This window comes from Rana temporaria, chromosome 1, assembly GCF_905171775.1.
Source record: "Rana temporaria chromosome 1, aRanTem1.1, whole genome shotgun sequence".
In the NCBI taxonomy this organism is placed as follows: Eukaryota; Metazoa; Chordata; class Amphibia; order Anura; family Ranidae; genus Rana; species Rana temporaria.
In genome coordinates, this window is record NC_053489.1 from 578,156,985 (window position 1) to 578,184,804 (window position 27,820).

Here is a 27,820-nt window from a genome sequence, read left to right on the forward strand (position 1 = left end):
AACACTAGGGGACGGTCAAGGGGTGAACTGTGTTCCCTGGGTGTGTTCTAACTGTGGGGGCTGGGCTTACGGACAACACAGTGATCACTGTACAGTGGTGAAAATAATTATTTGATCCCCTGCAGATTTTGTACGTTTGCCCACTTACAAAAAAAAAAGAAAGGGTCTATTGTCATAGGTGAATTTTAACCAGGTCCGGACCGCCCACCGTCCTTATACATCGGTACTTTGACGTCAAATACCTGGGTTATGGCAGAAGATAGCTGTCATAACCCTGGTATTTTTTTTTTAATAGTAGGATAAAAGTGGTCTCCACGGCGTATTCGCCTCAAGATCACTTTTATCGGCGGCGGAAGAGGTACCCCTCCTGCCGCATCCCGGTCCTCAGATGATGCAATCCTTTCTTCTCAGAGGCTGGAAGTCGAGTGAGGGAAAGATGACCCCACTCGACTCAATGCCATTGGATGACGGAAGCAACGTCAAGACCTTTTTAATTTTTTTTTTATTGCATTTAAGTGTAAATGTGGGATCTGAGGTCTTTTTGACCCCAAATCTCACATTAATGCACCCCGTCCCTCCATGCTCGCGCACAGAAGCGATCGCTGCGATCATTGGAGGGAGAGCAATAATTGTAGCAAAAGACCACCTTTGTAACTCAAAACTGGTAAACTGTAGAAATTTTTAAACGTCGCCTATGGAGATTTTTAAGTGTCAAAGTTTGTCACCATTCCACAAGCGGGTGCAATTTTGAAGCGTGACATGTTGGGTATCAATATTGGGAACACTGCAGACCACCAAGCTCTGAGGAAAGGGGTACGCCCCCGAAATGCGTCAGCCCTAACAACGGTCATAGATTGAAGCGATTATCGTGTTTTGCCGATGGTGTTGGACTTCTGCTGTATTGTCTTTCAAAGCCTGATTTTATACTCCACTTGTGAGTACAATGATTTATTTGAACATTTTATTAAAACTCTTATCAGTATCACACTAGGTCGGTGCGCCCTCCGTTCTCTCTTTTTTCTTTTTTAGTCTCATGAATTCCCACGATTCTGAGGAGGGCTGCAAGACTCTGGAAGATACCTTTTAAATTGAACCTTACCATCTCATAACATCTTCCAAAAATACCGGAGCGCAGGAGATTTGTCTTGATTTATCAATTTACTCATCGTAACATGATCTTTCACAATATAAATATATACATTTATACTAACTTTACTGTTTACTTTTTTTTTTATTAAAAAAAAGTGTATTTTTTGCAAAAAAAAATGCATTTGTAAGACCGCTGCGCAAATACTGTGTGACATAAATTATTGCAACGACCACCATTTTATTGTCTAGGGTGTCTGAAAAGTAATTCTAAGTAATTTTCTAGCAAAAAAAATAAAGATTTTAACTTGTAAACACCAAATGTAAAAATTAGGCCTGGTCCTTAAGTGGTTAAACGATAGACAGAATATCAACCAAAATTCCAGAAAAAACATATCATACAAATGTTATAAATTGAGTTGCAGTTCAGTGAGTAAAATAAGTATTTAATCCCCTACAAACCAACAACAATACTGGCTATACAGTATGTGCTCATGTGGTACACAGATTAGTCCTGTCAATTTAAGAAGGTGCTCCTGACGACAACTCCTTATGTGTATAAAAGACACCTGTCCACAGAATCTCTTTTTTTCCATTCAAACCTCACCAGCATGGGCAAGACAAAAGAGCTGTCAAAGAATGTCAGGGACAAGATTGTAGACCTGCAAAAGGCTGGAATGGGCTACAAGACCATCAGGAAGAAGCTTGGTGAGGAGACCACTGTTGGAGCGATTTTTTGCAGATGGAAGAAATACAAAATAACCATCAATCGCCCTTGGTCTGGAGCTCCATCAAGATTTCACCTTGTGGGGTAAGGAAGATGATAATAAAAGTGAGGGATCGGCCCAGAACTACACGGAAGGAGCTTGTGAATGATCTCAAGTCAGTTGGGACCACCGTTGTCAAACAAACCATTGATAACACAATATGCCGCCATAGATTGAAATCCCGCAGCACCCGCAAGGTTCCCCTCCTCAAGGCACATGTACAGGCCCATCTGAAGTTTGCCAATGAACATCTAAATAATTCAGAGAAGGATTGGGAGAAAGTGCTGTGGTCAGATAGGACCAAAATTGAGTTCTTTGTCATTGACTTAACTCGCCGTGTTTGGAGGAAGAAAAATTATGACTATTACCCTAAGAACACCACTATACCGTGGTAGTTCATTGAAAACTACAAGCCTTATAATTTTCCATTCACAGGACACTGTGAATGCATGGCACGGCTTGGGAGGGAGAAGATCTCCATTTTGAAGAATAAACACCCAAAGGTATTTAAGAGGCTTGGTGAGTCTTCTGAAAACTTCATGTTTTTGACAAGTTTTTGTCAGTGCCTGCCCATCAGTAGTGCCCATAAGTCAGTGCCACCTATAAGTGCTCATCAGTGTCACCTATCAGTTCAGTGCTGCATATTAGTGCCTCCTCATCTGCGCACATCAGTGAAGAAAAAAAAAAATGTATTATTTACAGAATTGTGAAATTGAAAACTCACATGGCATTAAAAAAAGTATCGGTAATCGGTATTGGCGAGTACTTGAAAAAAGTATCAGTACTTGTACTCGGTCTTAAAGTGTTATCAGTGCAACCCTAGCATCAGGCGTTACCTTTTGATTGCTTTGGGGCCCGCACAGCGTTGTGAAGTTCTGTCTTTTCCTCTTGTTGATTTTCCAGCAGTTGAATAAATTCCAACAAATAAACATAGTGTTAGAAATGTGTTCTGTTCTAAATTTGACTGATTCATTCATAGCTGGCCTAATATTCGAGAAACTCTGCTATTTCCAAACACATTTATGCAATTAGCATTTCCTGTTGGCTGATAATCACAAACATATTGTGTGACTTCTGAGCCATTGCTGGGATTTTAACAAATGCAAATATAATTTAGTGTCTAAAGTTTTATGAAAATTTCAGAACCATTAAAACTAGATTTGTAACTAGTGGTTATAAATATTTTATTTTGTGAATCCACCAAGGCTGATGTGTCTGATGGTTGATGTATGTGATTCAAAACTGTGTGTGTGAGTTCTAGATTTTTTTTTGCCCTGGAACTAATCACTAAGCTTAGGATTGATTATAGCCAAGGTTCTATGCAGATGGCTTGTGGGACAAATGTCAAATAGTAGTGTGTAGTCCAGTTTTTGGTGAGCCATTGCAGTCAGCAGTTTCTTATTAGCATTGCAAACTCTTTACATAATTCTGCAACTTTCCTCCCAGAACTACAGAGGGCGATGCTGGAGCCCAGAAAAAAACATATCCTAATTTTTTTCTAAGGTTCATATTTGAAGCTGAACTTATGCCTTGTACACACGACCGTTTTTTCCAATAGGAAAACGGCTGTGAGTTTTTCGTCGGGAATCCAGGCCGTGTGTGTGCTCCATCGCAGTTTTTCCGACTGGAAAACTGCCGGACAAAAAAAGAGAGCAGGATCTCTTTTTTCCCGTCAGGAATGTATGCTTTTCCAACGGGCGAAAAAAAAAACGTGCATGCTCAGAATCAAGTATGAGACGGGAGCGCTCTTTCTGGTAAAACTAGCGCTCGTAATGGAGATAGCACATTTTTCACGCTGCAAATTATTGCATCGTTTAATGCAGCGCATTCTTTTCGTCTTTATAATTATACAGTAATAAACTTGTTTTGCTGCTGATATTCACAAAGAGTTCTGACAAACGTGTTTATTTATTATTTCTTGTAATCTCATGAATATTTATTTGTTTTTTTTTAAAGCTAGATCTCCATAAAAAAAGCGTGAATCGTATCTCACCAAACTTTTACTAACACGAGGATCAGCAAAAGCAGCCCAAAGGGTGGCGCCGTTGGAATGGAACTTACCCTTTTATAGTGCCGTCGTACGGGGTTGTATGTCACCGCGCTTTGGACGGGCAGACTTTTGTCTGAGCATGTGTATGCAAGGCAGGCTGAGAGGAATTCTGTCTGGAAACCCGTCTTTTTTTTTATCGTAGGCATGACCTTCAATTTCTTTATCGTACATCACGGGACACAGAGCAGCATAGCCATTACATATGGGTTATATAGTGTACCTTCAGGTGATGGACACTGGCACTCTCCGACAGGAAGTTCCCTCCCTATATAACCCCCACCCATAGTGGGAGTACCTCAGTTTTTTCGCCAGTGTCTTAGGTGTTGGTGCACGTTGAAGGTTGTGCCTGCAGTTTGTCCTTGGGACCAGGGCCAGCCGACCGGATCCGTCCAAGGTGCTTCATAGCCAAAGTGGACGGTACCCGGGCCCCAATTCGTGGATGGGGTTTTGCCTATAATGCCTCTCCTTGGAGGGCTGGACTCTGGGTTCCAGGACTGGGTTTTTAACCTATGGATACCTGCTGCCAGTAGTGCTGTATAGGTCCAGGTGTGTGGTGTTCCTGACTTGGACCCCGGTCCCTGAAGGTCTATGACCATACCCACGGTGAAGGGGGAAGATTGGGCCTCTTGCATGAGCAATACCCTGCGGCGTGGAAAGGTAAGCGGGGGGCCTACGGAACTTGGTTTGTCAGTAGGCCCCCCACAGGGGACTCTGGGGTAAAGCCTTTTTTATGCCTCTGTGCATGGGCTAAAAGAGAAACCACAAAGTCTGCATGACTAGATGGCTCAGACACCCAGTTATACTGTTCCTCTGGCTGGGCTAGTAGACTGCTGCTGCTGCTACAAGGTGTTTTGCTCCATGAGATGTAAAGGGGCATGTCAGGTTTAAAAGACTTACTTCCTGGTTGTCTGTGTGTGTCTTCCAGCAGCTCCTGGGCTCCTCTCCCCACATGGCTTCCTGCTTCCTTCAGAGCGGCGTCGGGAGCGCGCACGCGCGCACTGTTATAGACGGCGGGGCGCGCCGACGCTGCGTGAAGGGGGCGGGCGACGCCCGGGGAGTCCCCTCCCCTCTGTACATCAGAGGGGAAAACTATTTAGCCTGTCAGTCTGCTGAAGGCTGTGAAGGGACACGGAGCAGCGATGCTGAGCTGAGCAGGATAGGTTTGCCTATGTTATGCTGACACAGTGACACCTAGTGGCCGTTTTTTTTGTACACACCTTACTAAAGAACTGTTTAAGCTCATATTTTCTCTAGAAAGCCGGTGTACTAAGTAGCAGTCAGAGTACTTTTATTATTAGGTGCTCTCCTAGCCCAGCATTAAGGGAAGCAATATTAGGATGTGATTAAGCCCTTGGGGCACAATATTGTTATCTCTTGTTAGGTTTTGGGAAGTTTAGTTTCTATCTAACATTACCCTAGCCTAATTTTTTACTCATTTATTTAAATGTGTGTTTTTCTCCAGCTATTACAGTTGGTTGTATATTAGCGGAGTATCTCAGATTTGTTTATTATGGCTCCTAAGGGTGCAGGGAACGCTAAAAATGCTAAAGGTGTTAAAAAGCCAAAGGGTTCCCCATCGGGCTCGGAGGATATTCCCCAAAATCCAGCTGCCCCTACCTCCCCGGAGGATCCGGAGGTTGCTGCCCTGGGTGAGCCAACGGGGTTGCTAGGTGCCACGGCTGGCCCTATTCAACCAACTCCTTCCTATGTCACGGAAGAGATGTTAGCCTCCACCTTGGGTGGATTTGAAAAAAGGATGGCCGCTTTTATTGCGGCCTCTTTATCCGGGAAGAAGCGGGCTAGGTCCCCGTCTCCCAGGTTTGAATCTCCTGAGGAAGATGTCCTTTCCACTGAGGAATTGGAAGATACAGGAGACCAGGCCGAGGATCACCTGGACCATTTAGGTTCTGAGGATTCTACTATAGAAGAACCTTTTTCAGCTTCTCACGCAGAAAAACTGTGGGTTCAGTCCTTAACGGATATGGTGCGGTCAGCTTTTAAGATGCCTTTGCCTCAGCCTCTGGCTTCCGCTGTGTCCTCATTGGGCTCCCTAAAGGCGCCCCAAGCCAACCTGGTGTTCCCGGTTCATCCTTTGTTAAAGGACCTGATATTTCAGGACTGGGTTAAGCCAGACAGGATTTTTTTGCCTCCTAAAAGGTTCGCAGTTATGTACCCCTTAGAGGAGGAGTTTTCGAAAAAATGGGCTGTCCCCACTGTTGACGCAGCCATATCATGTGTCAATAAAGCTTTAACGTGTCCAGTGGACAATATTCACATGTTCAAAGATCCTGTGGATAAAAGACTTGAGACCTTACTGAAGGCATCCTTTGCCACAGCGGGGGCAGTGGTCCAGCCAGCCGTAGCTGCCATTGGCGTCTGCCAGGCTTTAAAGGGCCAGGCAAAGCAGGCCCTAAAGGACCTCCCGGCTCAACAGGCTCAGGACTTGGCTGACCTACCCAGAGCTTTATGTTTCGCGGTAGACGCTATCAAGGATTCAATCCAACAGGCGTCCCGCCTATCCCTGTTTCTGGTTCACATGAGAAGATTACTTTGGTTAAAAAACTGATCTGCAGAAACCCCCTGCAAGAAGCTCCTTACAGGATTCTCCTTTCAGGGAGAGAGATTGTTTGGAGAAGATCTTGACAAATATATTCAAAAGATCTCTAGTGGTAAGAGCACCCTCTTGCCGGTTAAGAAAAGGTTCCGGGGTCCCTCTTTTAAGCGTCCAACCTCTCCAGTCCCAGGGCCCTCATTCTCTAGGCAGTATCGACGGCCTCCTGGACGCGCAGCTGCAAACAGGCCACAGGGGCAAGCTGCAGGGAACAAGAGACCGTGGAACCGTAAGCCGGTTAAGGCTGCCCCTAAGGCAGCCTTGTGAAGGGGCGCCCCCACTCTCTCGGGTGGGGGGAAGACTCCGGTTCTTCTCGGAGTTGTGGGGGGCCAAAGTTACCGACCAATGGGTTCTGTCCTCAGTGACTCAGGGGTACAAGCTGGAGTTTCGGGAGTTCCCCCCTCCTCACTTTCAAGCGTCAAGACTTCCAGGCGACCCTCAAAAGCAGGCATCACTTCTGTCCGCCCTAGAGCGACTCCTATCTCAAGGAGTGATTATGGAAGTACCAGCAGGGGAGCAAGGACAAGGGTTTTACTCAAACCTCTTCATTGTCCCGAAGCCAAACGGCGACGTCAGGCCTATACTGGACCTAAAGTCATTAAACCACTTTTTAAGAGTCCGGTCCTTTCGAATGGAGTCCATTCGCTCGGTGGTGGCCGCCCTTCAAGGAAGGGAGTTCTTGGCCTCCATCGATATAAAGTACCTGCACGTTCCGATTTTCCCAGGCCATTACAGGTTTCTGCGTTTTGCCCTAAACTATCGGCATTATCAGTTCGTGGCTCTTTCGTTCGGACTAGCCACGGCCCCTCGGGTTTTTACGAAAATCCTGGCCCCCGTGTTAGCCATCCTAAGGGAACAGGGCATTCTGGTCATGGCCTACTTAGACGATCTTCTGGTAGTCGACCACTCAGCGGCCGGCTTAAATCGGGCAGTGTTGCTAGTAGTAAACTGCCTAGAGTCCCTGGGTTGGGTTCTAAACAGGGACAAATTGGCCTTACAGCCCACAAGAAGGTTGGAGTATCTAGGTCTGATTTTAGATACAAGACGACAACGGATCTTCCTGCCCCAGTCCAGAGTGGACTCGATAAGGGAGTTAATCCAGATAGTCCTAAGCAGCACAAGGCCATCTATACGCCTCTGCATGCGCCTGTTGGGAAAGCTAGTGGCCACCTTCGAGGCAGTGCCCTATGCCCAGATCCATTCTCGGAGGCTACAGAGAGCAATTCTCACGGCCTGGGACAAAAGACTCCAGGCCTTGGATCTTCCCTTCTCTCTTCCCTATGCGGTAAGGCAGAGTCTGTGTTGGTGGCTAGTCACAAAAAATCTTCTGAAAGGAAGATCGTTCAGTCCCCCCTCATGGAGGATAGTAACCACGGATGCCAGCCTATCGGGCTGGGGTGCAGTCCTAGACGATTTAACCCTACAGGGGAAATGGTCAAGGGCAGAATCAGCCCTACCCATAAATGTCTTAGAGATCCGAGCAGCTCGGTTGGCTCTTTTGGGCTGGACGGAGATTCTGCAGGGCTCCCCAGTAAGGGTACAATCCGACAATGCCACTGCCGTGGCTTATATAAACCACCAGGGCGGCACCAGGAGTCAGGCAGCCCAGAGGGAGGTAGATCGGATCTTTTCATGGGCAGAAGCCCATGTCCCCTGCATCTCAGCTATCTTTATCCCCGGGGTGGACAATTGGCAAGCGGACTTCCTCAGCCGCCAACAGATGTCCCCAGGGGAGTGGTCCCTCCACCCCGAAGTGTTCCAGGACATCTGCCGGAAGTGGGGTACTCCGGAGGTGGACGTTATGGCGTCCAGATTCAATGCCAAAGTAGCAAAGTTTGTCTCTCGAACGAGGGATCCATTGGCCTGCGGGACGGATGCCTTGGTGTGCCCTTGGCATCAGTTTGCGCTAATCTATGCCTTCCCTCCAATACGGATGCTACCCCGTCTTTTTCACAGAATTCAAAGGGAACGCAAGCCAGCTATTCTAGTGGCCCCAGCGTGGCCCCCGAAGACCTTGGTACTCCTTGATAAAAAGGATGACGGTAGAGGAGCCTTGGGTCCTCCCTCTACGTCCGGACCTCCTCTCACAAGGGCCATTCTACCATCCTGCCTTACAGGCCCTAAATTTAACGGCCTGGCGGCTGAGTCCCTGATTCTCAGAAACAGAGGCCTTTCAGGGCAGGTCGTTTCCACCCTTATAAGCGCAAGAAAACCAATTTTCCAGGTTAATATACTATAGGGTGTGGAAGGCCTATATTACCTGGTGTGAAACCAGGAAATGGGATCCCCGCAAATATACCATTGGGAGAATCCTGGAGTTTTTACAGTTGGGAGTGGAAAAAGGTTTGGCGGTCAGCACAATCAAGGGGCAGGTGTCTGCCTTGTCGGTCTTCTTCCAGAGACCTTTGGCTGCCCATTCTTTAATGAAATCCTTTTTACAAGGTGTTATTCGGGTGAATCCCCCGATTAAAGCTCCCCTGTATCCTTGGGATCTAAATTTGGTTCTATCGGCCTTGCAAAGGCAGCCCTTTGAGCCCTTGTCCGCGATCCCTTTGGTCCTTTTGACTAGGAAACTAGTGTTTCTGGTGGCCATGGCATCCGCCAGAAGAGTGTCGGAGTTGGCAGCCTTGTCATGTAAGGCACCTTATTTATTACTGCATAAGGACAGGGTCGTTTTGCGGCCGCTTCCGTCCTTCCTGCCTAAGGTGGTGTCGAATTTTCACCTTAATCAAGATGTGATTCTTCCATAATTTTTTCCAAAACCTTCTTCTAAGGAAGAGAGGTTACTACATTCCTTGGATGTAGTTAGAGCTGTAAAGATTTACTTGGAAGCTACAGCCCAGATTCGTAAGACGGACGTCTTATTCATTCTGCCAGAAGGGCCCAAGAAGGGCCAGGCAGCGTCTAAAGCCACTATTTCTAAGTGGATTAGGCAGACGAATATACAGGCCTATGGCCTGAAGGGGAAGAGTCCACCCTTATCGGTTAAGGCTCATTCCACTAGAGCTATAAGTGCCTCTTGGGCAGCGTATCACCAGGTCTCTATGGTTCAGGTCTGCAGGGCAGCAACCTGGTCATCTGTCCACACATTTGCAAAATTTTATCAAATGGACGTTAGGAGGAACGCTGATTCAGCTTTTGGGCAGGCGGTACTCCGGGCCGCAGTTTAATCTCCTCTTGTCCGGTGGCACCTCCTGTTTGTTTTTTTTCTGGTTGTCTCCCTCCCCTCATGGAGCATTGCTTGAGGACATCCCATATGTAATGGCTATGCTGCTCTGTGTCCCGTGATGTACGATAAAGAAAAAGGGATTTTTATTAACAGCTTACCTGTAAAATCCTTTTCTTGTAGTACATCACGGGACACAGAGCTCCCACCCCTCTTATGGGGAATTTTGGGATGCATATTGCTTGCTACAAAACTGAGGTACTCCCACTATGGGTGGGGGTTATATAGGGAGGGAACTTCCTGTCGGAGAGTGCCAGTGTCCATCACCTGAAGGTACACTATATAACCCATATGTAATGGCTATGCTGCTCTGTGTCCCGTGATGTACTTCAAGAAAAGGATTTTACAGGTAAGCTGTTAATAAAAATCCCTTTTTTGCATAGTTGAATAGACTCAGATTAAATGAGAAGTCCAATATTGCTTATTCTGATTTCACTTCACACTGTTCTTCTCCCTATGTGCAATAGAAACTTCAGCAAGTCACACAGAGCCTTCCTCATTTCCTGAATGTAGGATATCCAGCATTATCTAATTCTCTCCTGCTAAACCTGACTTCCCCTGGCCCACTGCTTTTATATATTGGACTTCAGTTCTTTCAATTATGGAGGCTCAGCATCACATGTGGGTTATACATAGGGCAGGGGTGCCTAACCTGTGGCCTGCGGAGCCCTCTAAGGTGGCCCATGCCTTCAAATCAGGGAAGCAAATTCCTATGTGCTGGGATGGCAGATCGGCAAGCCCAGATAGCGATCAATGGGTTGCCGACTCACTATCCCAGAGCATCAGTGCGCATGAAGCTGGTGTCGGCAACGGAGGAAGCAGGCGACCACAGAGGGGGGAGGGGTCACATAAGCTAGTGCTTCCTCTGTAGTGATGGCTCCTGTCCCTGGCGGAGTGATACCAAATGCGCTTCACCTGGGACCTTTCTAGCAGCCTGAAGAGCGATGCCAGCAGAAGCTGGAAAAAGAAAAGGTTGGTGTAATAAAAATCACATACACTGCACTTTTGCAATGGGTTTATTAGCACTTGCTAAACAGTGTTATTGGGCTGCTTTCACACTGATCTGAGGTGCAGCGCAGTTCACCTGCGGCTTTCCTGCGGGTCAGCTGCACTAAGCAATAGACTTCTATTATATTCTGGGGGTTTGAAAGTGCACCACACCTGCAAGATGCACTAGAACGCTATAGCAAAGCACAGCTAACCCGCAGAAAAGTTGCAGGTGCCCTGTGCTGCACCCACAGTGCGGGTAAACCCCATTGCATCAGTGTGAAAGCAGCCTTATAGGGGGCCTCGGACATTAAGGGCTCATTTACATTTGCGATTTCAGATGGCGGTAAAACCCCATAGTTCATTGTGCCCTGAGACCGGTTACCAAATTACTTAAGTGGCCTTCACTCTTCAAAAGGTTGAATACCCCTGACCTAGAGCAATCTGCATGCAAATGAGGGCTGCCTAAGAACTCCCATTCCTCCAGACTGAGAGGAGTACTGAGGCTGACTACTGTGATGTTTTTAGGAAGCTATGTAACGGCACCCTGCTGGCCCTCCCACCAGTTGTGATCTACCTGCATTGGATTGAGAAGCACAGAGACCCAATGATGAAGCGTTTTAATTGTTTTGATTTAAACATGTCATTAGCTTGTTGTTGAGGGGGTAGGCAGCTAGCACATTTTCAGAAGGCCTACAAGTTTTGTGCACGTGTACTTTAAAGCCGAATATCTAAATATACAGATACAGTCCTTGAAATTTTCCACATTTTGTCATGTTACAATCAAAAACACAAATGTATTTTAAGTGATGGACCAACACAAAGTGGCACATAATTGTGAAGCGGAAGGAAAATGATAAATGGTTTTCAACTTTTTTTTTAGAGTCTGCAAGAGACTTGAGACTGGGGCAGAGGTTCACCTTCCAGCAGGACAACGACCCTAAGCATACAGCCAGAGATACAATGAAATGGTTTAACAAAAAGCATATTCATGTGTTAGAATGGCCCAGTCAAAGTCCAGACCTAAATCCAATTGTATATCTGTGTGCTCTCCATCCAATCTGACAGTTTGAGCTGTTTTGCAAAGAAGAATGGGCAAAAATGTCACTCTCTCTAGATGTGCAAAGCTGGTAGAGACATTCCCAAAAAGACTTGCAGCTGTAATGGCAGCAAACGGTGGTTCTACCAAGTATTGACTCAGGGGGGCTGAATACCAATGCACGCCATAATTTTTCAGATATTTATTTGTAAACATTTATAATTTTCCTTCCACCGTACAATTATGTGTCACTTTATGTTGGTCTATCACTTAAAGAGGAGTTCCACCTAAAAATTGAACTTCCTCTTAACCCACTCCTCGCCCCCTTACATGCCACATTTGGCACGTAAATTTTTTGGGGGGGGGAGTGGGGGCTTCAGGAGAAGGGGACTTCCTGTCCCACTTCCTCCTTCCGCCGAGGGGCTGGAAAGGCGATTGGCTTAATCGCCTTTTCACAGCCCCTCCCTGTAGGCGAGCGCATGTCCAATCGGATGGCGCCGCATGCGCAGTGCCGCTCGAGCATACGCAGTAGGTGCCCGGCCGTGAAGCCGAAAGCTGTCACTGCCGGGTGCCCACACTAGGAATGAAGACGCCGGCCGGCGAGGGGGGGCGAGGAGCGGACCCCCGGCCGGCGCGTCGCTGGAGCCGTGGAGCAGGTAAGTGTCAGTTTATTAAAAGCCAGCAGCTACACTTTTTGTAGCTGCTGACTTTTAATAAACTTAAAAAATGGGTGGAAAACCCCTTTTAAAGCGGAGTTTCCATCAAAAAATTTTTTTTTCATTCATGTGCATATTATACCTGGAAAAGAAAATTAGAAAAAAATATATATTTTTTGACTCACCTGGAAATACCTGTTGGTCCCACGAAATCTGCCTTCTGAATCACCTAGGATTGTGTCGTCATCTCCCTCGGCTCCAGAGCTCACTACTGCTCCTGGGTAATGTGAGTCGTCATTTCCCAGGATGCAGTGCGCTTCCCCTAGAGCTAGAATCATGGTACTTCAAGGCAGGAAGTGACGTGATACAGAGAGTATCTTGGCGCCATTTTCAAGACTGGAATAGCCGTTTGTTATAAGTGTTTGGCCACAGTCAGAGCAACCTGAACCGGAGAGGGACGTGCGGCCAGAGTACTCAATGATTAATCTCCACAGTGCCAGAATGTCCTGCACCTCTGCTGTAATATCAGGTAACTGCAGATGCAATCTTCTCTCCTATCGATAGTTTTGACTTTATAGCACCGAACACTGTTTGTTTTACTCGTTGCCATCACAACGGGGCGGGACACTTCCGACGTCGTCGCACGTTGTGATGACAACCCGAAATTTTTACGGCGCTGCATTTTGCTTTCATTGCGCATGCACAAGATTGGGACGGGCGGTGCATGATGGTCACCGCTCGTCACCGCTAATCAGGAAGTAACTGCTTGTGGGCTTCACATGCCCACAAGCAAAATGAGAACTTCCGAAAAAGGATTTTAAAAGTCTATTTACATTGTCACTCGGCAGATCGGCGGCGGTTTTGAATATAATAAGTGAACTTAATTGCACAATTGTCTTGCCAGATGAAATAAGATACTTATAGAAAATGCAAAATGTGATTGGAACCCCCCTTTAAAATCCCAATAAAATACATTTAGGTTTCTGGCTGTCGCATGACAAATGTGGAAAATTTCAAGAGTATGAATACTTATTCAAGGCACTGTAACTATACATTAGGAAGCTATTTTACCTGCCAAAGGATTTCCATTTCTGTCCTTTTATGCCTGAGATTTGCACAACCCTGGCAGACATTATCGCCTGGTGGATAACACCTCTTTCTCTGTTTCAATAGAGGAATAAACTACTGACACTACGCTGCCCTCAGCCTGTGACAGGATAGGGAAGTCGCTTGTTTTTCTAACGCAGTGTTACCAAAGCAGTACAGTGTTACTTTTGGTCCATAGAAGCTCCAAGGAGTAGGTTGAGTGCTTACTCTGTCTAAGGGATGACAGAAGAGGCTCTATTGTTGTCTCTTCTCCAGCATGTTCTGGAGTTTTCCCTCTTCTCTCTGATGGTCTATGACATGGGCAGTCCTTGAGTGTCATTGGGTTCAATTCAGGAATATCACACCTGCGTTGTATTTGAGGAGATAAGCGTGCAGATCGAGGTTTCTTGGAAAGCAGACTACAGGTGACTAGTCGCACAGCTAGAGGGACTTGCAAGAGCGAGAAATAAGATCATTATTACCTCCTTATTACTCTACCCTTCGAATTAACCAGCATTTTAACCTTTGCAATGGGGGGGGGGGGGCCCACTGCAAGGGAGTTTTTGTTCTTGTGTCCTGAGTTTGGCTTTAAAATACGTTATTGTTCTCGCATTTAAAATGCTGCTTCATGCTCAAGAGTAACAGCCACACACACCTCATCAAAACTTTCTTTAGTTGCAGTAGAAAAGAGGGGTGTGTCTATGACCATTTTTGAGTTCTGATTTCTAAGAGCACTGGGTCTATTAGACTACACAGTCCTATTTCGACAACCTGCACAACTGCTGTAACAGGGAAGTGGAGATAATTGTGAAAATTAAGGTTGTTAGTGCAGTGTCTATTTAACTACATTTTTTTTTTGTGTCTCTTCACTTGGTTTTCAAATGCAAACTATTTATTTTGGACCAGAGTAGGGCAACCCTTTAAACTGGGGAGAAAGCTTATATTGAATATGTTATTCAATAGGTTTCCAGGGTTGGCCAGCATTGCTATTAACAAGTTGTGATCTATACAAACTCGGCCAAAGCTGATTTCAAATACTCTTGTTATCAGGGTTTGATTCGGCTATTTACAAACCGTAGTATTCCTTGATGTTTCTTGCTGAAAAGGACAGCCCTTTTTAAATTACACTGTCTACGTCCAAGGGTGTTTTCAAACATTAAAGTGGAGTTTCACCCAAAAGTGGAACTTCCGCTCATTTGTCTCTACCACCCCCCCCTCCGGTGCCACATTTGGCACATTTAAGGGGGGTAAGCGGATATCTGTCTTTGATCTGTCTCCCATTTCCAGGAGTCCGGCCCGCGGCAAAGAACGTCAGTGGCTCGACTCACTCCTCCTTCCCTCACCGCCGGGTCAGTAGGAAAGTGCAGCAGTGCCTCACTCATGCGCAGTAGGGACCTGCCGTGAAGCCATAATGCTGCACTGCCGTGTTCCCTCACAGGCAATGGAAACATCAACTATGGTGCCGACATCGCTGGACTCCAGTACAGGTAAGTGTCCTTTTAAAAGTCAGCTGCTGCGGTATGTGTAGCTGCTGGCTTTTAATTTGTGCAGGGGTGGGCCGACCTCCGCTTCAAGCAGCATTCCAGAGTTTGTATATTTTGTGCAATGGGTACAACAGCTGCAGATCGTGACTAGACTATAGAAAATGTAATATATATGTTATATGTGGTATTTGTTTAAACACTAGAAGATATTTTTGCTCTTGTCATATGCATCTGCACAACTTTGTTTTGTATCTTTTTGTAAAATTGCTTTTCTTTAGAGTATTATTCAAAACTGCCAAGATAATATAAAGTATATGTAAATATCTAACCATGTGGGTTTAGGATGAGTTATTTATTTCTAAGAGTTTTTAATGAAATTGTGTGGTTTGTTCTGCAGCTGTGGCCCAGATGAGTATGTATGTAAAGGAGCTCAATATTTCAACGATGAGAATATTCAGAAGTACGATTGTTGCGTGCTGCTAGAAAACTTTCAGATGAAAACAACTAATTTTGTGCAACAGTTGTTTTTTGTTATTGTTATTTTATTATATTTCTTCTCCTCATTTGTAGTGAGCCTGCTGCCAAGGCATTGTGGGAGTCCATGATGAACATGAAACAGAAGGAAGCAGTGATGGAAGTGCGAAGGTGTCTTGTAGACACAGCTAGCAGAGAGAAACTGCCAATTAAGATGAGCATGGGTGAGTGGAGTGACTATTACAGTATAGCTGGTCATACACAAGTAGCGTTTCCCAAAACATTTTTTGGATGAACATTTCAATAAAAATGTCAGCGTACTAGATGACTTGGCGAATGTTGTTTGAAAGTACTTTATTTTCTTTTAACATTCGATTTAAGAACAAATGGACTTTACCAAATGAAAACCATACAGTATATACTGTTAGAAATGTATTCGTTAGAAGTTTTTCCTTCCAGCAGTTGAAAACAAATGCAGATTTCACCTAGTGTTTAAAAAATTGAATAAACGCTCTTCGAATGAAATATTTCTAACAAAAAATTCTAAAGGTATATAGCCAGCTTAAGATTTATCAGTCCATAGGGCGTGCTGCTTTATAATGCTTAGACAGGGTTTACTGATTTAAATATATGACATGAGTGATCTGGACAAATAGAAAATATTACCAACTCCAAGGCTCCCCTCGCCACCTCCTGCTCTGGGATGGTGGATCGGCAAGCCCAGATGGCGGGTTCCCAACTCTCTATGCCCAAGCATCAGTGTGAAGAGCTGGGCCATCACTAAAGGAAATAGATCTGATGCTTCCTGTATAGCGGTGGCTCCCATCTCCTATCACAGGCAGAGTGATACCAAATGTACTCCGCCTGTGATAGCGATAAAGGAAGCATCAGTTCTACTCTCTACTTCACCCGCATGCTTCCTCTGCCGCCAGATCTTGTCACACTGATGCTCTGGAATGGTGGGTTGGGAACCAGCCAGCCATACCCACCAGCAGTACCAGCCCTGGAGGACAGCCAGCACCAGCCATACCCACCGGGGGGACAGCAGGAGCTAGCGATACCTGCATGAATCCTGAGGTTGAAGTTAAGATTGAGGTCACTTAAGGTGCAGGTAAACTGCAGTGCATCAGTGTGAAAGCAGCATTAGGGCCCTTTCACATGATCGGTCCGATTGGGTCTGCCTGTCTTTTTCAAGTTGACCCAATCGGACTCTTCATTTATCTCTATAAAGCAGCAGATGTAATTGACTTGTGTTCATTTACACTTGCCTATCTCCAATCTGATCCACTTAAAAAAACAGAAGGGGATATGTCCCCTTTGGGAGAATTAGATCGGATAGAGCGGGCTGTGTCCGTGTCTACTCTGCATATGCAGAGTGGACACACTCCTGTCATCTGCCCACTCTAATTGTGACCTGTGACCGGTTACCAAGTTGCTAAAGTGGCCCTCGTTCCTAACAATGTTGGGCACACCTGCTTTAGGGGCATGAGTCCCGGATAGAGGAGCGTGCTGTAGCAGCCTTTCCCCTCAGTTTCACTGTGGTGTGTGGCGGAGGAAAGGAGTCCCGAATGGAGAGGTGCACTGTACTGCGCATCAGGAAATCACAAATATCTCTTGTGAAGTTGCTAAAAGTGTTAAGACCGCCACCACTGTCGCGGCTGGCCTTAACATTTTCATCACTGTGGTTGGCAGGTCTCACTATTCTTCCCTACCTCCTCCGCGCTTAGAGGAAGTGGCAGCATTTTAAATGTGTCACTGTTTTAAACAAGGTTAGGACTGTATGATACGTTAAATACAGTTCTGTAAGCAAAACCTTCTTTTCTGGCAGTGGCCTTCTCGAGACTAGCCTCTGGATTCTCCCCTGCCATAAACACAAATGTTTTTGTGGAGGATGTATCCTTTGGTATACCTTATTCCTGCAAAAAAATATATATTTTATTTTACTTGTTCAGAGCTTTAAGCCCTGTACATTTTTTCGTCGGATATCCGATGAAGCTGACTTTCAGTCTTGCCTAAACACCATCGGTCAAAAATCCGACCGTGTCCAACGCGGTGACGTAAAACACTACCACATGCTGAGAAAAATTGATTTTGAGCATGCATGGATTTTTGTCCGATGGAGTTCCACACAGACGTTCAGATTTTTCTATGTTTTTTTTATTCATAGTAAAATTTTAAAACATGTTCTATTTTTTTTCACCGATGGAAAACAAACTGATAGGGCCCACACACGATCGGTTTGTCCGATGGAAACGGTTTATCGTTCTGTTTTCATCAGACAAACCGATCGTGTGTACAGGGCTTTACTCCAGCTTTCAGACATCTTCTTATACATGGGCCCTTTCTCTCTTGCCCCATACTTTAAAAAAAGGTCCAGCGTTTTATACCTTAGTTGAGTAAATGTATGCAATGAGCACCAACAGCTTATTTGGTTTGTTTAAAATGAGTAATTTGCAACAAGAAAATGCCCTTGATACTGTATTGTGAGGAAAATTAGCAGATCGAGTCTTTATGATCAAACACAGATAAAAAGGACAGATGAAACCACAAAATAACAGGACTGAGACATTCTTCTGGATGTATCCAAGGATAAAACTTACCAGAAAAATAAACTGTTACAAGGCCATGGTTGTTTGAGGAGACCTGGAAAAACTCTGCAAAAGGGAAGAAAAAAAATAGGCAAGTACAAAAAACATATCAGGAGGACGAAACTGTTTGATATCAAACAGAATATGAAAATTAAAGCTGTGAAATGCAGTGCCAGGCATAATAAATGTTCATGAGCAGAAGAGCTTGCCCAATCAGTTGGGTTCCAGTTTATTATATTAGAACACAGACAATTTTATTAAAATATTAAAATGATATACCAATACACAAAGCATAGGAAGCTATTCTGTTAAAAAGACAATAAAATAAAGATAGGGTCACTGTTATTGCAGCCCTCTAGTTCCGTTTAGAAGAAAGTACTTTTCCTTCACTGATGCCCCAAGAAGAGGGCATCCACATATACCAGAAACTGAAACCATTTATTATTACTGACTAATGAATCTTGCTTCATGGAAGATAAACATGCAGTTAAAGCTAGTAAAAAGGGTTGCTGAACCTGACAGTATGTTATCTAACTAAGCTCCCACACCATCGTTAATACTGTACTTTCAGTATTAAAACTATTATGTTTTTTTTAGAGGAGTATAGAGAATGGATTGCCATCCACCAACCAACAAAACAAAGGCCTATCTGAAAGTCACAATTGGTGTAATATTCTTAAAGAATACCCCAGCATTTCACATTCCTGATATGTGTCTATTGTACCATGTACTTGTGTTTAAAAGTTCTGTTTTTATTCCTCCCTTTGTGTGAAATTCGTGGTGATCCTGCCATCTCCCTCCTGCTTTCCTATTTCAAACTGACCACGCAAGTCATGAGAGCACACCCTATATAATCAATGGGTTGTCACCTGAATGACACTTGTCACTCAATATTCTGATTGACTTGAGTACTTGATAACATCTTTCAACTCATAACTGGAAGAAAATACTGTATCGTACAAAATCACTCATTATTTTATTCTTATATATTTTTATTCTGTATATGTAAGAAATGGAAAATGCATGGATTGCACATTTGTTTGGTGCCCTATTCATTAAGCAACATGAAGCTCAAACCTGATAAAGTTGAAAATGAAGAATACAAAGTGAAATGCAAATGGACAAAGGAAATGTGCATCCTCACCCTTACTTCACCAGAAATGGCACAGATGGCAAAAAAAAAAATGTGCTGGAGGGTCAGGCCACACTATCCAAAATAACAAATAAAAATAGCTGGAGGTTTAATTTACCTGTTTCAGAATGCTTACCCTTTTATAGTGCAAAGCTTTCTCAGATACGAAAGATGCTGCAAATAGTTATATGAAAAAGAGAATCTAGCAGACACTGCTCTGTATTTTTTTGTATACTCGCCTGAATCCACTTTTTGTGCATTTTTAAAATGTATCCTAGCTGCTTTGTCTTCTCATCTTTAAAGAAACTTCCAGCGGAAGAACAGGCAAAACATATTGTAAATATGTATCCCTATTCAGGGAATGTGCAAGCAATACCTTCTCCAAAAAAAATTGTCCTCTGTATTTGTGGACATAGGAGGTTTGTGCCGGAAATTATAGACGATTTTAGTTTTGGTGGGCATGCTTGACTCTAGGGAGAATTGGTCTACTGCTTCCTCTCTGGTCCTCTGTGTGTGTGTGTCGGCAGGGTTTCCATTCCACATTCCGGAAAAGAGATATGCATATTTATAGTACCTCCTGATTTAAAGGGAGTCGGGAGATTTTGTTAAAGAATACATAGGGAAGCCAGTTTCCAACACATCAAAATAATTATTTAAATGTTCTATTATAGAAATTCTGTGAGTAGTTAATATGTATAATTCAGAGAACCATTAGTGGATATATTTTGTGAAATCTTGTTCTTGGCTACATATAATTCTATAAATTCTCATTTATTTCACTTATTTTGCAGCTCAATCAATTTATCGAAGAAGAATACAATTACAATAGAAATCAAGTGCTGTACAGATAATACATTTTATTGTATTTTTGCACAGCTTAGCAATTTTAGTATTGAATGTACCTACATCAAGGGGTGCTGGAGAGTAGTTGACACACACCAGGGAGTATTCAGAAAATACTAGCATCTAAAAGAAGGTACATATGTTAAGTTAATAAGCGTACAAAATACTGTCCTAAAGAAGATCTGAAAATCATTGTTTCCTGCATTTATGGCAAAATTGGATGGTGGGTTAGAGACTCAGACCTCATCGCACGCCCATCCCAATATGAATTTAAAGTAAATGTAAACCCTTTTTGCAGCTTTCAATAAATGAATGCCCAATTCCTGTTATGGGGTGACAGCTCTCTCCCTGTCTGGATCAGCTTCTAAAGGTGACCAGACACGTAGGCTACACAAGGTAAAAGAGACCAAACAGAATATATATATATATATATATATATATATATATATATATATATATATATATATATATATATATATATATATATATAAATTAAAGTGATATTTATTTTACAGTGAAACACAGCAAACAAAGAACACGGTGAACATAAACAAACCCCAAAAGAACCTAACTACTAACTAAATACAAAAACTATCTAAAGGACAAGGGTACAGGGAATGCAAGGAAGTGGGATCTCAACATGGTACTCAAATAGAAGCAAGGCAGGGGGAGGCAGGAACAAGGCCGAGAGGTACAAACTGGTTCAGGCACATGCAGCAAGGAAGGGACCAGAATCGTGATGCGCTGGGGGAAGGGATTAGAAACCTTAAGTAGCCCCCAGGCAGCTGAACACCAAAACAGCAAACAGCCCAGAGCAGAATAGTGCCACCAGCAGGTGAACTTAATCCTAACAGATTTCCCGCTTAAGGAGCGACCTCTGGACGCTCCATAGGGCCCCACCACCAGGGTCTGCAAGCTGACCGAGCACTCCACTGTCCATGTCTGAAGGCCTGGTGAGAACCCTGTCGCCGGGGTCCCAAAACTGTCTGGGTTCTCTGCTGGTCAGATCCCTAAGGAGTTTAGCAACACCAAAGGCATATTCTTAAAAGCAGCCTGTGTCCCAATGCTGGGACACCAAAGGACCCACGACCGCCCAATGCCAGAGTCCCTGGTCTGTGCAGGTACCCTGATGCCAGGGCATTCCTTCACAACTGGACCTTCTCTCCCAGTGTTGCTAGAGGCTGCTCTGCACTGTACCTGTCCCTCGGGTCTACCCAGCGCATAGGTTACCCCACTCAGGTCCCCAAATGCACCAGGGATCACAGAGATGACCCCTGGGTCAGGACAAAGCTCAAATGAAACACTGTCCTTTGCCATGGGACCTCTACTACCGGGGCTGTAACAGCAGATGTGGCTCTCAAGTTCAACATGGAGATCTGGACCTCCTGGCATTGGCACAACAAGATCCTCTGGCTACAAAAATAACTTAGGATCAGCAAACGTAGAGATCTTGACCCACCCGGACAACCCCTTTAGGCCACCTAACACTGGATTTTTAGAAACCTCAGACACATCAGTAGGTGGGAGTTTAACCCGATCAGAGTCCAGTTTACCAGCAAGTAGGGATTTGGCATAGTCCACAAGGGCGGCAGCCCCAGAATCAGCATAGTCCAGAGGGGCGGCAGCCCCGGAATCGGCATAGTCCAGAGGGGCGGCAGCCCCCAGATCGACAGGCTGGGCAGCGGGCACATCAGACTGGGTAGCAGCCCGGGAACCAGCATAGTCAAGCTGGGCAGCGGCGCTCCGGGAACCCACCGTGGCAAGCTTTTCAACAGATGACAGGTCACCCGAAGAAGGCTTAGCAACAGACGGCAGCATGGAAAAGAAATGTACACCATCGGCAAGCGGCAGCATGGAAGAGAAATGGACACCATCAGCAGGTGGCATCAGCTTGGAGGAGGCAGGGACAAAATCAGCAGGCAGCATCAGCATGGAGGAGGCATGGATTGCATCAGCAGGCGGCAACATGGAGGAGGCATGGATTGCATCAGCAGGCGGCAACATGGAGGAGGCATGGATTGCATCAGCAGGCGGCAACATGGAGGAGGCATGGATTGCATCAGCAGACGGCAACATGGAGGAGGCATGGATTGCATCAGCAGGCGGCAACATGGAGGAGGCATGGATCGCATCAGCAGCAGGTGGCAACCTGGAGGAGGACTGGATCGCATCTGCAGTCTGCATGGAGGAGGACTGGATCGCATCAGCAGTTTGCATGGAGGAGAACTGAATCGCATCAGGCACAGGATCGGTGGAAACAAGATCAGCAGGCAACATGGATAGTGGCAAAGTTATAAGAGCAGGAGACAAGTTTTGTTTCTTTTTCTTTGGCTTAGATATTAAAGTCCTGCACGTAGTTGCTTTGTGCTGCCCAGACTGTACTGCTGATGGAAAGGTAGTAACACTACTAGGAAGAATAGAGGAAAGAGTATCAGAAACACAGGATGAGGCCTGAGATGTTGCTATGGGTAACAGCACTGCAGGGCGAGCTTTCAATGGACAAGGTAAGTGTGCTTACTGATGGCAGGGTACTTATGTGACTTATCTTGCACTGGGGATATGCTCTCTGACCAAGCTTGTACAGGGGATCCCCGACTTATGAACGGGTTTGGGACTTTCCTGTTGTCTGTAATACGGAAATGTTCGTAAGTCGGGTCGCGCATGCGCAAACAACGAATACAGCAAACACAGCACACAGTAAACGTGAACATAAACCCCAAAAGATAAATAACAAAAGAACCTAATTACTAACTAAATACAAAAACTATCTAAAGGACAATGGTACAGGGAGGGAATGCACGGGAGTGGGATCTCAACAGGATACTCGAATAGAAGCAAGGCAGGGGGAGGCAGGAACAAGGCAGAGAGGTACATACTGGATCAGGCACAGGCAGCAAGGAAGGGACCAGAATCGTGCCGTGCCAGGGGGAAGGGATTAGAAACCTTAAGTAGCCCCCAGACAGCTGAACACTAATTAGCCTGATTACCATAGCCTGCTGCCCAGAGCAGGATAGTGCCACCAGCAGGTGAACTTAATCATAACACTCCCAGTTGTGCTCCTGCCTTGTTACCGTGTTAGGGGCACCCTTGGTGAAGACTACAAATGGAAGTGCTGACACAACCACGGTTTGCAAAGCTTAGTTACACAGTGGGCTGCTGTCAACACTCCTGAAGAAAAAAGCGAAACAGCCAGGTACCAGCAGTTGCCAAGTGGGGGTGATGTGACCCTGGGTGTCCGAGGTCTTTAGATTACGTTTTTTTGGGGGTGTACCTCATTCTCATGAAGTATCAACGTATACTTTTTTTAACTGAGCCCCCTTATTGTTTATATTTTCCAGGAGTTGGTGGTCAGATTGATCAAAAACAGTAGAATCTCTAGTGCCTTCATTCTCTAGAGTTTTTATATACAGAAGCACCTCAATGATCATGATATGGTTTCTCACACATTGGCAACAGACCATATTGCTGATTTGTTATTGACTGGCAATTTACTAAGATTATTTTGTGTATAAAACATAATCTATTTTCATGCAGTTTACTTTGCCTAACAATATACTTTATATATTACAAAGCAGGAGGTTTGCCATATATGTAACTGAAAATAAAAGCTCCTTAATAGAATAATTTTTATTAAGTAAAACAAGATGGCAGGGAACTTCTTCATTTAAAAAGCATATGGGAAGGAAGATTATGCCAGGGCACTATTTTATGTGTTTTGGAAAGCCAGTACACCTACTGCCAAATCACAGCATGTGTCCTGTTAGAACTGCCAACTGTCAGATGTTGAAATGGAGTGTGGGTGGACCACCGTGATAGCTGGAAGAATTGACTGTACGTTGCCATCCTGTCCACAACTCAGAAAAGGTGGAATGTCACTTGCGCTATTTGTTTTTATGAGGCTGGGGAAGGCAATCTACTATAAGTATTGATGAACAGAATTTTAATTCCTGAGCCAATGCAGACTAATATGATTTGAAATGACTGCACATTGTGCCAATTTTTCACTTGTATTAAAATGTTGTATTAAATCATTAAGATCATTTAAGTCCTGGCTTTCATTATCCACCATAGCATTGTGTTTTTTTTACTGTTTTAATTTTGGCTATCATGTTACAAATACATTGTCAGTTTACTTTTAATAATGTTGTCTGTACCTCATTCCTTAACTAGTGGACGCTCTATGTAGTTGGTCCCACCATTCTTCATGCTTTAGCCTCCATTCACCACATGTGCTGCATTCTGCTGGCGCCGAACATACTATGATTTTTGACCTATCTGATCTGCACAAGTTTTTGGATCAAAGCTTGCTACGATCTGCAAGATGTCATTTGGATCGAGTCACTGTCTGCCAATCTCACCTCACCATGGGCGGCCAGAGCAGACATCTGAGCGTGGAGCTCTGCTGCTTTTGCTTTTTTTATCCACTTTTAACATGGATTGCACCAGCTCCCCTTTCTAAATCACCTGATACGAATGGCACAGGGCAAGGTTTTGACTGGCTCAAAGTCTGGGATCTCCCGCGCTTAAGAAATCCAACCTGTTGTCCCAGACTGAACTATGCAACTTGGCTGCTCCCGACCAGCAGAACATTTCAGCCCTCATGCAGACGGTCTTATTCTATCAACAGGTCCGTTGGTCTGCGAGTGCACGTAGGTCCGTTGGTCTGCAAGTGCACGTAGGTCCATTGGTCTGCGAGTGCACATAGGTTTGCGGGTACCTGTGTATTGTCTTGTTGAGTATTCGTGGCAGGAAGCTAGTTGTTAGGTAATTTGGACAGGGTATAATCCCCAACCTTCATTAAATTAATAGGCAACTCGGTGTGCATCTTGCGGCATATATGCACTCCTTGATCATCCGATCGAGGGCAAATCCTGCTGTGCAAAATTTAAGCACATTGTTTCCCTGGAAGGTTCTGAATCTGGGGAAGCAACTGTCAGCACTGAGAAGACCCTCCACACCAAAGGAGAGCTGGGAACATTCCCGGCAGGTGACGACAGGGTTCAGCACAGAGGTGGGTTGAGACAAAAAGGTACAGGCACCAGAAAATAGTAGATGGGTGACAGTCAGGTAGGGTAGGGGGGAAGTTCCAGGGAGGCCGGTCCAGGGCTGGAGCATCCCAATAAGTATGCTCCATTGAGTGACATTGGTGAAATCAGTCAGGGACCAGCACTGCTGGAGCTGAGGGACTCTCCTAGCTGCCGGGGGAAGAACTCCTCCCAGTGAGAGTGGGGGGGGGGGAAGCGAAGGGAAAGGAAAGACAGATTCTGGTGGTAGGGGACTCAATTCTTAGAAGGACAGATAGGGCAATCTGTAACAAAGACCTGAAGCGCCGAACTGTAAGTTGTCTACTGGGCGCTCGGATTTGGCACATCATGGATCTGGTAGACAGATTACTGGGAGGGACTGGGAAAGATCCAGCTGTCAAGGTGCATGTTGGCACCAATGACAAAGTCAGAGGCAGATGGAGTATCCTAAAGAATGATTTTAGGGACTTGGGAGCTAAATTGAGGAAAGTAACCTCCAAGGTAGTATTCTCAGAAATACTACCGGTACATCGAGCCATGCCAGAAAGGCAGAGAGAGATTAGGGAAGTAAACAAGTGGCTGAGGAGCTGGTGTAGTAAGGAGGGGGTTGGGTTCCTGGAGGACTGGGCCGACTTCTCAGTCGATAACCAGTAATAGAAGGGACGGACTACAGCTAAATGAGGAGGGTGCAGATCAGCTGGGAATGAAGATGGCGAAAAAGTTCGAGGGTTTTTTAAACTAGGCGACGGGGGGGAGGGTCCAGATGTATAGATAGTCAGTCAGCAAGGAACATCGATGGTTTCAAGAAACTATTAGATAAGCACCTGAACGACCACAACATACAGGGATACACAATGTAATACTGACATATAATCACACACATAGGTTGGACTTGATGGTCTTTTTTTCAACCTCACCTACTATGTAACAAGCCATCCTCATGAGGCAAAGCATTGCGAAGAGAGCACACACACCAAACAGTAGTTCATACTATAGTCTTCTTTATACGTACAGATGTCTGTGTCAAAATATGCTTTCTTTGGCTCCCACTGCTGTCAATCAAACTGTGTGATGGAATGGGTGGCAAAGTCTCTACGAATGCCCCCATTGCCACTTTTTATGGGGGCACTCGCCGAAGAGGAGGAGCCAGGAGCTCCAGTTGGGGACCTGAGAAAAGGAGGATCGGGGCTGCTCTGTACAAAGCTATATCACAGAGTGGGTAAATATGACATGACATGAATAATAACATATAAAATATTATTTTATATAATAAAATCAAATGTTTAATGTTAATTTAAAGGATATATTCACCTTTCGTAAACATGTTGCATTAATATTCAGGTTGTAACATGTTACGAACAGGCCGGCCCCTGCACTTTCCCGATGCCTGCTGTGACAGCTAGTGCAGTTCTCCCTCCTCCTCCTCAATAAACTACCACGACACTGTGGAGCTGTGGTAGATTATTCATGCTTTCTGTCAGTTAAAAATCTTCTTGCCTGTACAGACAAGCGGGTACATTGGCTCTGCTGGATACCTGCATGAGACTCAAACTACCAGCCCTCCAGCTATTGCAAAACTACAAGTCCCATGAGACATTACAAGCATGACTCCCACATGCAGAGACATGATGGGACTTATAGTTTCGCAACAGCTGGAGGGCCGCCATATTGAGACCCCTGCTTTAGATGCTCCAAAAAAAACAATGTGCATTTATTTTATTTTTTTTATTATGCAAAAAGTGAATTTATCCTTTTAAGCTTCCAGTGTTCTCTCAGGTTGATAATTGAGGGCTTTAGTAGCTTTGACTGGCAATCTCAAATTTATCTCCTAACTTTATCTCCTCCGTATACCTAAATGTAAGCTGTACCTGACATTTTCTTTCCATAGTATTTTATTTTAAGAAAACACAAAGAATTACAATCATTGGATTACCTGTACCTAACATTTTACAAGCTTTAACGTGGTAATAATAATGACAAGCAGGTACAGAAAATACCAGTCAGTGGTTTCTTGATAACCTGGAGACCCAAAACCTGGAAAGCTTTGTTATGATTATGTTGGCGTTGCCTCCTAAAGTCCTAGTCGGATTGATAATAGTTATTGAATAAGGAGTGGGCACAGCAACTGACAACTAGGTGTGAAAAGAAGCAGAACAGGCATCAAAAATCTGAAAAAAAATGGGTTGTGGTGGTCCAGGGACTCTCCAGAAAGCATTAACAAGTACAGTATGTGCAGCCGATTGAGTAGTGTGCCTATATCTCTATACTGTTACTGTTTACCTACCTGCTGCATTAACCCGTAACCTTAACTTAAAGTGACTGTAAAGCTTTTTTTTTTTTTTTAAATAACAAACATGTCATACTTACCACCTCTGTGCAAGAGTGGCTCTGATCCTCCTTTTCTGGGGTCCCCCCGCACGCTCCTGGCTCCACCTCTTCTCAATGCCCCTCTGAGAAACTCGTTAAATGGGGGTACTCATGCGGATGCTCTCCTGAGTCCTGCTGCTGGGTCCATTGACGCAGACAGCAGGACTCGGCCCCGCCCCTGGCTCCCATGTCACTGTATTTGATTGACAGCAGTGGGAGCCAATGGGGGGGGGGTGCTGCAGTACAAACTGTTTTTTCCCCTTAATGCATAGAATGCATTAATCACTTAAAGTGGAGGTTCACCCAAAAAATTAATTTTTAACAGTAGATTGGGCCTAATTATGTGAAGCAGAATCGGGTGTTTTGATTAAAATCAATGCAGTACTTACCTTTTTTGAGA

At 44.8% G+C, this 27,820-nt stretch overlaps 1 protein-coding gene across 1 annotated transcript in view; it reads left to right on the forward strand.

Moving 5' to 3' along the window:
- Window positions 1-27,820, forward strand: part of SCFD2 (sec1 family domain containing 2) — a 653,104-nt gene that overhangs the window by 50,302 nt on the left and 574,982 nt on the right. Inside the window, exon 3 of the mRNA XM_040334879.1 lies at window positions 15,563-15,690. Coding sequence (XP_040190813.1) covers window positions 15,563-15,690 — 128 coding nt within the window. The remainder of the gene's footprint in view (window positions 1-15,562; window positions 15,691-27,820) is intronic.